Below are 16,105 nucleotides of genomic sequence, written 5' to 3'. Positions count from 1 at the left end.
TATGGGAACCTCATATTTTTTAATGTAACATTTTGTGTGATCTATGTATCTTTTAAAAATAAATAAAAAATATATTTAAAAAAGTAATATTTTCCCATTATAGCAATATTTAAAATACAGAAAAACAAAACAAAGAAATAAGAATCACCTATAACACAACCACCCAGAGAGAGATTCTGTCAATTTTTGGCACATATTTTTACAACTCATTTTCTATGCAACAATATTTTAATATAGTTGAAATCATAATGCATATTCAACATTGCGTCCTTTTTTATTTTCATTTAGCACATTGAAATATTTCTGCTTTCGCTTTTTATCCCTATTTCTTTGGTATTATAAATAAAGCTTCATGAACTTCTTTGGAAGTATATTTTAACGGACACAGGCATTCGCAGTATAAGTGTTAAAGGATTTATACCAAAGTAATCAATAATCTAGATACTTGTCCTATTTGTGTCTTCCAGGATGTAGACTAAGCTTTAGAAATTTATTATAATTTGAGGTGATCAGATTGGAGATGACAGAAACACATTAATAGCAGGAAAATAAGATAATATGCCAGTCCTAAAAAGTTATTATTAATTTCTGGTAGAACGGAAATCCAGAAGTTTAAGAATTAGTTATAAGGACCAGATTTCCAGATCTCTTTCTCTGCCCAAGCTGAAAGCCCATCATTATTTCCCTCTAGAGTCAATGATCAATTTTCTGCCAGCCTTCCCCAGTACGACCACCTAAATTTGTTTTGTCAAACAAATAAGAAGCATAGCATTTTGGCTATGAAGTTGAAAATAAGTGCAGTTTTTCACTGTTTTAGAAGAAATGCAATATACAAAGAGATGAACTTAAGAAAACATTGTTAAAGAAAAGATTAGAATGTAATAAAATATGCCAATTTGTCTCCAGTCACGTGTGGCTCTCCTCTTTGCCTGGTCAATCGAATCAAGTTCCTCAGCCCAGAAACACTTCTAGCTTCTGCCCAGTTCATCTGATTATGCTTGTGATTTGCTGTAACATTTGGCAACCTTCTCACTTAACTTTTAAAAACAAACCAGCTCAGAAAACAGTGGTATTTTTGGAAGGATGGGGTAGCAAAAACAAGAAAATATTGATAAAGTAGTTTATATCGTTCATTTTTTTAAAGATTCAGTTTGAAATTAGCAGAAAGTATAAGATTACATATGGGTAAGAGCTACATTGGGTCTAACAATTTTCCAGACATAAACGGGATTAGGATTTACACAGAGGGGGCTAAACAGAATTTACTAGGCATAAAAGCAAAAGTATGAAGACTTTTACTATATTTTATTTCATTTTATTTTTTTGAGACTGGAAACTGATAAAATTTTCGCGTTACCTGTCTTTGACAGGATGGAGTCTTATTTTCTCTCCAAATGAACAGATTTGTTCTACTTTGAGAGCTCCATCTGTGGCCATAGGAATGATAAAGTCTTTTGAGAATATGAGCAAGTTTTGTCCCATCAAAATGCCTAACATTAACAATAGCACAGACCCAGACTTGATAAAACACTGCAGCTTGTTCTTTGGACTAAATTGTGGTCTAGATGGACTTATGCATTTAAAAGGGGTTTTGAGATTATCCTGGCCAGTTGTTCCTAACTGGGGGCCAGATTAAGGATAAGGCAGCATTGGGCACTTTATCAAAAGACATATAATTCCTTCTTCCACTGAGAACAGATAGACTCTAATTCTTTTATTATTTCAGATGAGAAAAGCAGAGGCCCAAGAAATATATCAAATGACCAAGGCCACCTTGCCATTAGTAGAAAAGTAGAACTAGAACCAGAAGGCCTTTTCTCCCAGCACAGTGCCCTTTCCACTTGCACTGAGAAGGAAGCATGAGCATTTCAGCATGGAGGCAGACTCTTTACCAGTGGGTGCTACCAAGAACTTCTCCCATCCCTGGGTTACATCAGCTCCTTAGTATAAGATACTTCAACCCTTGGTGACTCAGCCTCTGAACTCTTTCCTCAACCAGAACTCAGTCATGCTGGAATTGGATTTAGGTGAACGATTACAGGTAGGTTTATCTGATATAGCTAATTGAGAATAGCTACCTAAGGTGCTCATTGAGAATCCCATGCACAATTAATGATACTGGAATTGCAAAGGGGATTGGGAAGTTGGTTTTCTGACTTGGATCTATCCCTTGGTTCTAGAAAATCTTGCATTTCTAGAGAGAGGACCCAGGTCCTGGAGATTTTTTTTTCCAGATATTTTCACTAAAGTCCCCCCACATCCTGCCACCCTGCCTCTGAGGAATGGGTGCCTGCTGTTGAAAGAGCTAGCATTTGAGAAGTCTAGTACTGTCCATACGCGTACAGTTCTGACAGGATGGCAATGAAGTAATGCATAGAGTTGTTGTATTCAGAGCTAGAAGCTCCAACTGCTCAAATATACTAATGTCAGATAGGTATATTTCAGGCTTATTTTAAGGAAACAAGCCTTAAATATTCCTTGAATTATCCATGGGAATGTTGGTGGTGATAAAGGGGGAAAAGGGTGAGGATATCCATGGAAAGTTTGAAACCATATTTTAAATAGTCTAATTAATTTTAGGAAGAACTCAGGAAATGAATTTACTGAAGTTTCAAGTAAAAAAAGATGGTAATATGCAAACATGTTCATAGTTACATTACTGGTAATAGCCCCAAACTAGGGACTTCCCAAATGACCATCAACGACAAGATGGATGAATTGTAGTATAGTCTCATGACAGAATATAATTCAACGATGAGAATTAATGATCCACAACTAAACACAACAATATAGGTGAATCTCACAAATACTAATGCTGAGTGAAAGAAGACAGACACAAATACATACCGATTGATTCCATTTATATAAAGAATGAAAACAGGCAAAACTAATGTGTCGTATATGAAGTCAGGGTGGTTGCTGTTCTAGGAGAAGGAAAGCGAGGCAAAGAAGACGTCTAGGGTGCTAGCAATATTCTATTTACAGGGCTGTGTTCTGCTGGAGAAAATTAATTGAACTATAACTACAAATGGTTTAAGCAATTTTTGTACATATATTCAGCAACTTCTTTTAAAAAGACAAATGAGCATATTTTCAAGAGACAAGAAAACCATTGCCCATATTTTGGATAGAAATTCTCTTACTTTCATGTTTTGTTAGGGAAAATAAGGATTTTTGGAGGCATGCCTTTTTTGGTATAAATCTTACATAATGAAATGAACTAAATTAGTCAATAAGAATAGGAAAAGAAAGGAGCATAAAAGCCTCAGGGGATGAATTCCCATTAGGGATTAGACATTTCTTTTTCAGAATTCTATACGAGCTAGAATTCTAGAAGCAGATCCATCGGAGGAGACGAAGCCTCCCATTTTTATTCAGAAATGCGCTTTCCAAAGCTAGGCAGTTAACACTATAGATTAGTGAGTAATGGGCTCACAATTTTGATTTATTATCAAAATATTTTTATCAGATGATAAATCTGTAAAGATAAGGAGACATGGCACTACAAAGATGCAGGTTTGCCCTTTTACAGTAGCCACTCTCAAGGACAGACAATTTCGAAAATCCCACTTGTAAACCAGAAGTATTATATATTTCTAGACAACTGTCCAATGGCAATATTCACCACCAATGATTGTGTGTAAAGCTTTTCATCAATATGATTTATAAGTTTAAAAATCTCAAATCTTCATCTGTACATCACTTTATACATCTTGGTTCAGAACTGTTTATCGCAGAATAAAGAACCCTACCAAAACTTTAATATTCAATGATTACCAATAATAACAGTTACTTAGTCTGTCATGTAGTTAATAATTAAATATAAAAATTATTATTTATACATTACTACAAATATCTTAAAAAGACCAGTTTTGAGAGAGCAAGAACTTGCTTAGAAAATTGCAGGGGTCCCCAAGAATTTCCTCATCAGTCAAAGCAGGTACAACAAAAACAGTATTCGACATTCATTTTTTGCTTTAAGAGTATTAAAAACAAAATGATCTCAGGATGCATAATTAATAATCCACAAAATTAGTTTAAAACTGTTTAAGCCCCAATATGTATAAGGATTCTTTGGAAGGGTTTTGAAGGAGCATGAATGTTGCAAATAAAAGGAAAAAGCACATATTTAGGCAATGCATTTTTAACATCATGTCACCACTAATTTTGGTATCCCAAATGTATTCTTCATCTTTCTCTCTTTGATCAGAAATCCCAGTTTATATCAACAAGTGGTTAGCACTTTGCAAGGGACAACATAGAATGGACATAACACATAAGAAACAGAAATGAACAGTAATATCATCTTTAGAAATTAAGCATTATTTACACAGAGAGAAGTGATTGATTTGATAGACATTAGACCCCCTCCTCACTTTGCACTCTTTCCAGAATTACCTAACTTTGTCTTTATTTTTATTCTGAAGCAACGATCATTTCAAGAGACTCCCTTCTCTGTTAATTACTCTAAGTAAGTACAATGATCTCCATAGACCGTTTTCTCTCAGATAGAGTTCTCCATTTCTGTGGTGCTGGCAAGTGTGTGTTGTTACTTCTGGGAATCACCAAACCCGGCATTTCTTTTCTGGATTCATGTATGAATTCTTCTGACAATGAAAGGCTTCCGAAAACTCAGGGGAGTTCTGCAAAGTCCCAATAATCCTTCAAAACAAACAAACAAAAAGTCACCATCAGAACTGGCATTTTATGTCCATACTCCATCAAAGCTCTGTAGAATTTCTCCATGCAGGTCAAGTGAGTGAATTTGGAATTTGCTGTTTAAAAGGGAAAAAAAAGTAAACTGGTAGAATGAGTCTGGTCTTCTCATTAGTAGAATTCATAAGAGAGGTAAGAAAGTGTGGGAGTTAGCATAGATTCTGAAGACAGGCTGCATGGCTTGAATCTGGGTTATGAACTGTATTTATTTCATCTCTCTGTGCCTCAGTTTCCTTATCTGTAAAATGCATGTAATAACAGTACCTGCATCCTAAGGTTGTCATGGTGAGTTAATAATTTATAAATACTCTATGTTTTTGCAAAATAAGCACGTAATTCATATTTGGACTTTAGGTTATTACAAGGAGTTTGGTCATCGAATAAACGCATGATATCTCATTGTATCTTGCAAGAGCTCACACAATAACTTAAATATAATAGGCTTCAAATGGATATGTGTTGACTTGATTTAGTAGGAAAACTTTGATTTTATTTAATAGGGAAGATAATGAATGATTTTCTTTTTTTCCAAAGAATTCCTAAGATACCAGAAACTGGATTCAGTCTGAATAACTGGAAAGGGCTGGCACAATACCAATTTCTTCTTATCTCTGAGCCCAATGGGCAAAAACAATACCGCCTCATCCACTATCGGCACCACGCAGCATTTGAGGGGAGAGACAGGTCAGTACAATGCTGCAGAGGTGGTGTTTTCATTTCAACCCAGACCTGGCTCCTTCCCTTCTTGTCCCTCTGGGACAATCTCGCCACACCTACCTTAGGTTGGGAGGAGAAGGCTGGGAGGAAGAGAGGCCAAAGGCCATTCCCTTACTGATCCTCTCCTACCTCTCTTTTGCAGACCTGAGGCAAGTGGACTGGTATGGAGGGAGGACGAGGTGCAAGGGGCATTGAGCGTACATTCTGATTTACTGAAATCTCTAAAAATGGCGGCTGTGCTAAGATGTTTATCAACCTTACACTCCTCCCTTCTCCAACCCCATTCCCAGCACAGCAACCCAAGTGACCTTTAAAAATTTTAACCAGGTAGCATCATTCTCCTATTTAAAACCTTCCAAGGGCTTGAAGGAAATTCAAACTCCTCCCCATTGCCTTGGAGGTCCTGGGGGTTCCAGCCTACCTTCCCGGCCTCCTCACAGCACATTCTCTTCCTGTGCCTCATTAGGCTCAAGCCATGCTGATCTGCTTTCCATTCCTCAAGTCTGCCAAGCTCTGTCCCTCCTCAGTGGTGGCTTCTCCTGCAGACGCCTGGAAGGTTACTACCCAGGAGCTACATGGCTAACTCCTTCTCAGTCTTCATGCCGCACAGTCCTTCTTTGAATACCGTCTGAATTAGATCATCCCACTTGTACTACTGCTATTAAAGCACTTATCACAATTTACAATTATTTAGTCTCATTCTTTACTGTCTAACATACCCACTAGACTTTAATCTCTATGTGGGCAAAATCTCCCGCATGCCTTGCTCCCAGTGGTATTTCAGTGCCTGGCACAGTGAGTTGTATACTGCAGAACCAGGACATACTGAATGAATGAACCTGTGACCTGGTCAATGTGACGACATGCATAGGAATAATAGAGATTATGAAGGAAAACATTGCTTAGTGTTTTTGTTTGTTCACTTGCTACTATGGACCAACTGGTAGATAAAGAAAGCATTTCATTTATCTATCTCCATTTCAGGGACAAGCGATTCATACAGAATTTCCAAAGTCTGACTTCCTAACGTTTTGTCCACCACCACATTCATTAACTGTCCCTCCAGCGGCCACCACCACCACACAACATTTGGATGGTTGTTTTTCAGGACTCAAAGAGGGTTTTTAAAAGGAATCTCCCTAGTGTGTGTTGGGGAGGAGGGATTGCTATGGGATGGGAGCCAGAGCTGGGAAATTTAATCTGTTAGTCCACTCAAGAGGGAGAAGATTGGCCTCTCCAAGAATGTAGACAGGCCCAGTAATGGCAGGTTGAGTGAACGACAAAGACTTGGCTGCACTTCTGAGAACGGCCCTGCGAGGATCTCTGAGAGGAAGGCAGGTGGCTGCTGGGAGCCTGAACATGGAGTCGTGCCTTGGAGGCCCTTGCCCATGACTGTTGGAAGGAAATGGAGCTGCCTGGGCTCAGATGGGTCACTCGGACTGTAGGTATCTCAGCAGGGACCATGGCAGGCTAATTCCTAGGGGGGCTATTCCCTAATTTCTAGGCCCTTTGGATTCCTGTATAACCCTAGAAAAATGTTTACTGAAAAATGGCTGAAATTAAATCTCTTGCTATCTCCTGGTTTAGGATAGGAATTTACAGCTTGAATTAACTTGATAAAAAATTTGCCATTTCTTACCTCTGAATGTTCAAGAACAAATTCACTCCTGGTGAATGGTGAAAGTGATCAAGTATGGAAGAATCAAAAAAGGTCTTAGCCATCAGGGATTTGCACTGGTGCTTAGTCTTTAAAGTCTAGGCTCACGTAAGTTAGAGGGGAGCTTTAATTTCACTTCTCAACTCAGGAAGCTCTACACACTGGCCAAGAGTTGTCATCACACTGGCCCCTGGTTCCTCATACTGCAGAGCAAGCTTCCACACCGAAAGGGTCAATATTTAAGAGTTATTGATGGGTACAGCTGCACTTTTTTGTTTTAATTTTTTTAAAACATTTTCCAAAGATATTGTCTTAGATATTGTCATGGGCGACAAGTATTTCAGAAAAAAAAAAAAAGTTCAAGCCTGTGACTTAATCCTCATTTCTCTTAAACACATTAAAGAACTTAAAAGAAATGACTCAAAGAAAGAAAGTCTTCACAAAACACCACTGAGAGTTAGCAGTGCAGGGACACTCAGCACAGTGTGCACCCAGCTCTCCAGCTCCATTTTATCTCATCTTCCACCAAAAGACTTCACTTAGATACTGTGATTCTGAATAATTATATCAGCAACACACCAGGATTTCATTACTTTCCTAGGATGCTAGAGCGTGGTTGTTTATCACATCAACTTCTTGGATGTTGTAACATCTGATCAATCTGCTTTTGCAAAGCAGAAACGTTATTAATGAAATGAGTCCTTTCTCTGAGTGGGAATCGCATTTCATTAACATTGTATAGATTATGTACATGAATTTCATGCTATATGAAAACTACATGATTACTTTTATTTCATTGTCAAAGAATCTCGTGTAAAAACTATCTAAAAGATATGGTATTGAACATATTCTATCACATATCTGACTACTCTTGCCTGTAATTAACTGGGTTTTTGAATTACTGAATGTACTTTTTGCAATTAATGGGACTTTAGGCACCCTTCGATTTCTCTTTTTAAATGAAAGACTTGGCTACAAAGTTAATTATCCCATTCATGAGGGTCCATCTAATCTTTATCATTAACTAATTTTCATGATTCTTAGACATAAAGTTACACTGACCAGCATGTGTTCCACTACAAATTCAAGAAAAAATAAATGCCAGAGTACATTCTTAGGTATTGGGTAATGGTTAACAAGCACAAAGAGGACTTTAACGGAGCCTCAACAAAATCTATACTGATACTTATAAGGATATCAGAAAGCAATGCTAATATTTAAGATCTATAAAAGAAACATCAGAATTTCAAGGAATGCCTAGTCTAAGCCTGCTAAATCATAAATTAAGAAGTATAAAAAGCCCAATTACATGAAAATTGTCTGCATAAAGCATTGGAAAGAATATTTCCTGAAATAGCGAAAGTTAACCCGTGGACAGTATTTCTTACATTGTGAGGCACTGTTATATAAAGTGTCTCCTTTTTTTGACTGGAAGATAAAATTGGGTAATCAGAACACCTAAGCATCATTACTATGTGGGTGGCATATACATTGGTAACATTTAGGCTCACTTCAAAACTTGTTTTTAAGAAGTATGGTTATAGTCTCATATTTTATATAGAAATATTATACCTGAATATCTTTAGGAACAAATTTATAGATTATAGTAAGTGTTACCATAACAAATACCAATTCCCTGAATTGACTGTGGATGGCTAACCAAAAACTGGATTTCCAAAAAGGACATGTGAATTCAGTTTCTAAAGTGTAAGGGAAAATGTTCTTTTCTTCTTTAATAATAAAGGTTTTAAGTAGAAGGTTACAAAATCTCCCATTATTTCAGAAACATTTCTACATAAATTACCAAGTAAAATTTTTGAGTACGAGTCAATGCCTGTTCATTTTTAGGGGTCTTTTAAAAATGTGTTTTACTTTGTATTGCCAGGAAGCAGTCTGTTTCCAAAACAAAATGTAACCTCAACCTTTTGCCAAGGAAATCCTTTACCTCCAGAGAAAATATTAATTTCCTTGACAAAAGGTTGATATTCCATTTACCCTTTTGAAAAAATATCATATGCTTCTCTTTTTATGAATGAAGAGGTTACAAAGAGGCATCTTTCTGGCCAGAACAAAGAAAATGAAAGTTACAAATAATTGCATATGCTTATAATAAAATAACTATTTTCAGTTTAAAATTGGTATAGAAAAGTTATATACTTAACTATATATATACATCATATAACCAGCGATCAGTTATTGGTGTTCTGAACTATGAAAAACATAAAGAATGAGCAGCAAAAGGACTCTGACTGTCAGTTGATATGGAATGTTGCAAGGGCCATACATTTTATTCACAGGAATTCTTACTCTGTTCATATCTCTGTTATCAAAAACTAAGCCTAATGCTAATTTTCAGACACATGTTGTTATAGGCACTTCATATACATCACCATTAATCCTCTTAGCAACTCTGATGATCATTTAATCCTCATTTTACATGTGAAGGAACTGAGGTATGGAGAGGTTAAGTAGCCACTTGTAATGGCAGAGCTATGGTTGGAACTCAAGTGTGTTTTTACTTCAAAGTTTGCATTTATTTTTACCATGTAAGTATGTAATAGTCTGTTTTTTAGGCAATTGAATGGAGGCATGGGATGGCTATAGGCAGGCAGTGTGATGACAGAAAAGTGAATTAGATTAGAAAGAAACAGAAATGTCCTAATAAAAAGCCAAAATGATAAGTCAAAAAACATCACTATCTCTGGCTCTTCAGTGTAGGGATAAATAGTTCTACACATTAGAGTTTTTAAGGATTTCACTAAACTAATTAACAGTGAAACCATAACTAATGATAATAACAAGAGTCTTTGTCATCAAAAAAAGTTAGTTTTTTTTTCAATATATTGTGGTAAGGGAAGAAGGTAGAAAATATATTTTGAACAAGACCTTTTAATCTAATGGTTAAGATAAAAAATGTTAATACTCAAAAGAAACAATCTTTAGCAATCAAAAAATTAATTCATTCTCCAAGGAAGCCAGATATACATGGTTTTACAAGGTATTACAATCATATTCCTTAAATTCACCTACAGCTTTCATGAATGTTATGTTTTGTTCTTGGGGATATGTAAAGTAAAGCTTTGCCAAATTAGATTGTTAGGTTATTATTTGTGGGTTTAAAAATGCTATCTGTTATTCTCAGAACTAGATTCTTATACCTTAACTACTGAAAACTTCAGTAAGAAGAAAATGACAACTTTTAAAAATTAAAACTAAAATTACTTGGATAAACCATAATGGAAATTGATCCTATGACTTTTATTGCTCATTATTTAAAAAGCTGTTAATTTGATATCTTAGTAAGACTAAATTTAGCTTGGTTATACACTTAGTTGTTGTATTAGTGAGCTTTGAAATAATTGTTGAGGAAAATACAAGATGATGATGATGACAAAGATGATTCTAGAACAAGGTGAGTAAATTCTTCAATTTTTGTTTTTTAAAGGAGAGGTATCAAGGATCGAACCCCAGAGCTTGTATATGTGAAGCAGGTGTTCAACCACTGAGCTACACCTGCTCCAAATTCTTTAATTGTTTTATAATTGAACATGGCTTTTCCCCAGGAATGAATGATCTGAGCTGTTTGTTCATACCTATTTTAGGTAAGGTTTTTGAAATCTACCCCATCAATTCTCTTTTGTTCTCAAGCTCCTTTTCCAACCATCTTATAAAAGGTTTAGTTTTTTTTTTTCTTCTCAAACTTTCTTGCCTGAGAGGTTTTACTGAGAAGGAAATAAGTGATTAAGAGTTATATTGCCTGGGGAAGAGGTGCCACAGGAATTCAGTTCTAAAAGTAGATATGTAGGGATCTAGTATTTAATATTCAAACGTTGGTTAAAATGATTCTCTTTCAATCCATTGTTCTTAGAGTTTCTGATTTGGGGCAGATCTTAGATACTTCCTCTCTGTATAGCACTTTTCTCCAGCATCTTTGATAGGTTATTCTCTTACTTTGCTTCTTTGCACTCTCTCCTGGAGCTTTGGGAATAACTTTAACCCATGTTGGACAACCCCCAGTTAGTAGAAATGGAAATCTTTCTTTGGAACAGCTATTCATTGGTTGTGGCCATAAACCATTCAAAGACTCTTAAAATGTCTTTGTGCTGCCTAAGGTGAAGTCTTGGTTGGACTCCATCAAGCATTGAACCTGGGTCCTATAAATTATGAGGATAAGAGCAGCCATGGCTATCACCTATGCTTCTTGTACAGCATGGTAATTACCCTCATGTGTTCTTTTGATCCTATCTCTGACTCTCAAAAAAACCCCACACAAAACAAAACAAAACAAAACAAAACCACAAAGCACCGGATTCCCAAGTGTTATACAATCTTAGTTAGAAAAAACTAAATTCCAAATTTGGAAGTAATGGAGCCAATAATGGAGCACCTTGAAAGCAGTTAATACACACCTGAAATTGCCTGGACTGTGTACATCGGTTTTAATGGAGTTGACAGCATATTCTGGCCTGTACGTCCCACACCACACCTAGGGATAGGAATAGAAAAACACAGCAGTGATTTAAGGTATAATCAAAGATTATTTGTTTGGCTAGGTTAGGGGGAAAGGAAACTATCCATTGTAAAAATTAAATTGGAATTCTGCATTCCTCAACCATTTACCCTTTAAATAAATATTCCATGATAGGCAACCAGGAACACAATTACTTATCATTAATATGATCTGACAGTCTGTTATACACAATTAAAGCTGGACAAATCAAATGCTCTGTCACAATTAATTAAAACAAGAAAACTCAGCATGCAATACCTAAATTACTGTGAAATTAAAGCTCAAAATGATTTTTATAACTATCAATCAAGAAAAATATAATACCTGGGCAAAGTTCAAGAAAAACAGCTGTTTGTGGTTTAGGTCAAGTCCAGGAAGTAATTTTTCTTCGCCATTCTTTTTAACATAATTCTGATAGGCCTAGGAGGTTAATGAAATAGAAACATGTTGTTTATAAGTTCAAAACTTACATATAAACCTGTGGAAGGAACCAGGCAACCAAGTAACTGATATAAAATAGTACCATTGTAATACATTTAGATATGGCAACGTACAACTATTTCATGAATTAGAAAGAATAACTAGAAATTATTTATAAATGCTCTGAAAAGATGAGGATACTGATTAGCAGACGACATGAGCCTGACACATATCAGATGACCACCAACTTCTGTTGAATGAATGAAAGACATTAAATAAGAGCTGAAAAACTTCTTTCAATGTTGTTATACAGATGGATAGGTAAATGCAGCCAGTTGGAGGAATGAATTGCCAAGGGAATCTGCAATGGTCATTTTTAGCTTAGTTACTACTCTTAGCAAAAAAAACAGACCCACCATTTAGGTTGAATGATTTTTGCCAAAAATAAAGAGATCCCTTAGAGCTCTAATACCTTGTGATTCTAAGGATAAGGATAAATAAAACACAGGACAGATAAGCTGAACCTCAGTTACCTTAGGAAGACGGAATTTAGGTTGCTTGAATGTCAGAAAATGTTCTTGATTCTTAAAGATTTATAAACATTATTGAAAAATGTAGTTTTCCTCTGATAAACATATTTTAAAAATGATCTGACAGACAAATCCCTGATACGTGTCTCTTTTAATTTAACACAAAGATGGTGATCAATTAGATGAGCATAAGATATATTTCACATCTCCTTATTTGCCATCAACATAATTTTATGGAGCCTCTACTATGTAAAGATGCTGGGGATAAAGGGAAGGTTTGGGCCTGCTCTTCCTTAGGGAGCTCACAATCTTGTAGGAGGATAGGACACCACATGTTAAGATTTCGAGTATTTTCAAAGTATAACGAAATATTTGCACAACTGCCATTTGTTTTGTTATTTCAAATATGCAGTTGATTTAGGTGAGGATCTCTATGGAAGTGCCATGAATCCGGACTTTGGCTACATTTTTACAGTAGTGATTCTCAGTTTCACTGTAATGGGAGCATTGGTAGTGCCAATGCCTTCTGCATCCAGCCAAGATGGAATCATGGAGACTAGATTTACTTTCCTGCCAGAAACAATCAAATGGACTAGATACATGGAATCCACAACCCTGGACATGAAGTTAAAAGGAGGGTGACCCCTGAGAGATAGTAAACCAACAAGGTAAGTCCTCCAATTGCCCCAGCTTATTGCTGTGAAAGAGTTTCCAGACCATGACATAGGGAAATCCAGTCTCAGTTCCCAATGTACTGCTTGAAGAGAAGGAGCTCAGTGTTTGAGGACACCAAAGACAGAATACTGGAGAGGAGAGAGCTATGCAGAGAAAGAATTCCAGAGACCAGAGATGGCCCCCTTGAGTATTTAGTTGAGTACTGATCTTCGCAAGTGTGTAAGCAAACTACCTGAAGCTAGGGAAAGAACCACCCAAGATTAGAGATAACAGTGCTTGGCACTCACATAGGACTTGGAATAATGCCTGTTCCAACAGTAAGAATGGAAAAACTTCAAGATTCACAGAGTAGGGTCTTGCCTCACTAGTGGGGAATAATTGTCCCAGATGCACCTAACATGTTGTAAAAGCCAGAACCAAAAAGATCAAAACACTTCCAAGTAATTTAATTATATCCCAGAATAAAACCCTAGAATACTGAAAGGAATACAAAAATATCAAGCATCCAGAGAGGTAAAATTCACAATGCCTGGCATCCAATTAAAAATTACCAGGCATGCAAAGAAGTAGGAATCTATCATCCCCCAGGAACTGGCTGAGATTCATTCCTTTGGAAACTTGGCAGCCAGCTTAACTTCTCAAGTCTCATACTCAAACCATCCTTGGCCATTACCTAAATTGCAGGTACCTCCAGTCATCTCTCCCCACATTGCACTGATGCTTCGTCTTCTCTAATCGAACCATCAATGGACTCCTCCTTCTCCCTTCCACAAACACTTCCAGGGTGAACAAATAACCCTATATACTCACCTCCTCCACTGAACATTATTAAGACAAGTCTGGTTTTACCCTGTGGACAATATGTCCCCTATATCCTCTCAAATAGTCCCTGCTCATTCTTCCATGTGTGGGCTACCTCAGGATTGGGAAGAGTACTCAAAGTCACCTTAACCCTTCCTTGTGTTTTCAAGACCATAATTTTTCCACACTTTATGAAAATCTCTTTTTATTCTTATGTAAATGATATCCACTAGTTTGTCCTCTAATCCTTATTCAGATCATCAAAAAATGGCATCTTTTATAGTGTATTTGCTGCCATATCTCTAAAACCTGGAATAGTAGCAAACATACAGTGAAGACCTCAACAAATATTTGCTCAATGCAAGATTGAACAGAAACCTAAATGAGATTCTAAGGGAGGTTCCATTCACTATTTTTTTTTAAAGATTTATTTATTTATTTCTCTCCCCTTCCCCCCTGCTCCGGTTGTCTGCTCTCTGTGTCTATTTGCTGTGTCTTCTTTGTCCACTTCTGTTGTTGTCAGCGGCACAGGAATCTGTGTTTCTTTTTGTTGCATCATCTTGTGTGTCAGCTCTCTCTGTGTGCGGCACTATTCCTGGGCATGCTGCACTTTCTTTCGCACTGGGCAGCTCTCCTTATGGGGCGCACTCCTTGTGCGTGGGGCTTCCCTACACGGGGGACACCCCTGCGTGGCACGGCACTCCTTGTGCGCATCAGTACTGCGCGTGGGCCAGCTCCACAGGGGTCAAGGAAGCCCAGGGTTTGAACCGTGGACCTCCCATGTGGTAGACGGATGCCCTAACCACTGGGCCAAGTCTGTTTCCTTCCATTCACTATTATACTCTTCCATAAACTAGTATACTCCTTTGGGTGTAAAAGTTTGACTGACTATAGGGCCACATACTGGACTTCAGTCCCTTACTGTATCATTATAACTGGGCTTTGGTTAAATAATATGCCTGTGGCTTAAACTAATCATTCTTCCCAAATGCTGCTTTATCTGCTATGAAACTGAAGGCTCTGCTCATTACCCCACACACTGACCCTGAAATAATCCATCTTATAGGGCATCTTTTCTAAGAAATTTAGCTCAGAGATCATTTCTTTAATGAATGTTGTCTCCTCTAAGGAACTTCAATACTTCTTATTTTCTACTGATATATCATTCTGTGTTTCTTCTTCTCCTTGGCTTCTTGGAAGCTTATGGGAAGGTTTTCAGCTCAGTCACAGCACCTGTATGAACACTATGGCTAGCAAAATTAAAATCCCCTTTCTCCACATGCATCTTCTATTTTCTACCCATCAATTATTACTTAAATATAGAAAACACTCAAACCACTAAAATGGGAAGAAAACATTATTACTTACTCTGTATGCTTGTCCAATACCTCCATTATCAGCAATGTTTTCTCCCAGTGTACTAATTCCATTGAGCTGTTAAAAAAGAAGAAAATATTCTGAGCTATACTAGAATTAATTATTAAGAAAAGATCAACATTTCACTTAATAGTTAACATATCTGAAATGTTCCAAGACAATGCTGATAACATACGTGTTGTCCACCTGCTAGATCCCATGAAAAGTTTCCATACTGATACACCATGCACTGAGATTGGTCTTTAAAATTATTTGCAGATTGTTGAGTCCACCAATCAATGAGGTCTCCATCCTTGTTAAAATTTCTACCTGTAATATATTTATTTAAACAAAAGAGTAAGATATCTTTAATTGAAAGTTTAGGGAATGAGAAAAAAACAATCTTGGAGAGTTTGAACTCAACTTCCAGGGAAGATGGTGGACTTACTCTGCCTCCCAAAACTGCCAGGAGATGGGTAGAAACTTCTGAGATAACTGTTCCTAGGCTCTAGAGGATAGGGGAGCACTCTGCAGAAACCAGGGAAGAGTGGGACTAAGAGACTGAGACTCTGTGGTAAAAAACCTGAGTTACTCACTCCGTGGCAATGACTAGAGCCTACCCCACAACCTGGAGGTGAGTCACTGTGGTTCTGGTCCCTGGCTGGCTGCTGCTGATAGGAAGAGATATGGAGGACCTCTTCCAAGTGCTGATTATGGCATTTA

General features: G+C 37.0%; 1 protein-coding gene across 3 annotated transcripts in view; it reads right to left on the bottom strand.

Moving 5' to 3' along the window:
• Window positions 1-2,844: 2,844 nt before the first annotated feature.
• The window catches only part of MME (membrane metalloendopeptidase), a 120,153-nt gene continuing 106,892 nt past the window's right edge, over window positions 2,845-16,105 (bottom strand). For all 3 annotated transcript variants that reach the window (XM_004448464.4, XM_004448466.3, XM_004448465.3), the window contains exons 19-23: window positions 15,579-15,712; window positions 15,395-15,460; window positions 11,925-12,020; window positions 11,500-11,576; window positions 2,845-4,662 (exon numbers count right to left, since the gene is read on the bottom strand). In XM_004448464.4, the coding sequence (XP_004448521.2) occupies window positions 4,563-4,662; window positions 11,500-11,576; window positions 11,925-12,020; window positions 15,395-15,460; window positions 15,579-15,712 (473 nt within the window). In that variant the 3' untranslated portion in view covers window positions 2,845-4,562. The remainder of the gene's footprint in view (window positions 4,663-11,499; window positions 11,577-11,924; window positions 12,021-15,394; window positions 15,461-15,578; window positions 15,713-16,105) is intronic.

This window comes from Dasypus novemcinctus, chromosome 4, assembly GCF_030445035.2.
Source record: "Dasypus novemcinctus isolate mDasNov1 chromosome 4, mDasNov1.1.hap2, whole genome shotgun sequence".
Lineage (NCBI taxonomy): Eukaryota > Metazoa > Chordata > Mammalia > Cingulata > Dasypodidae > Dasypus > Dasypus novemcinctus.
The sequence above is the reverse complement of the archived record's forward strand: the minus strand, read 5'-3'. Positions and strand labels throughout refer to the sequence as shown.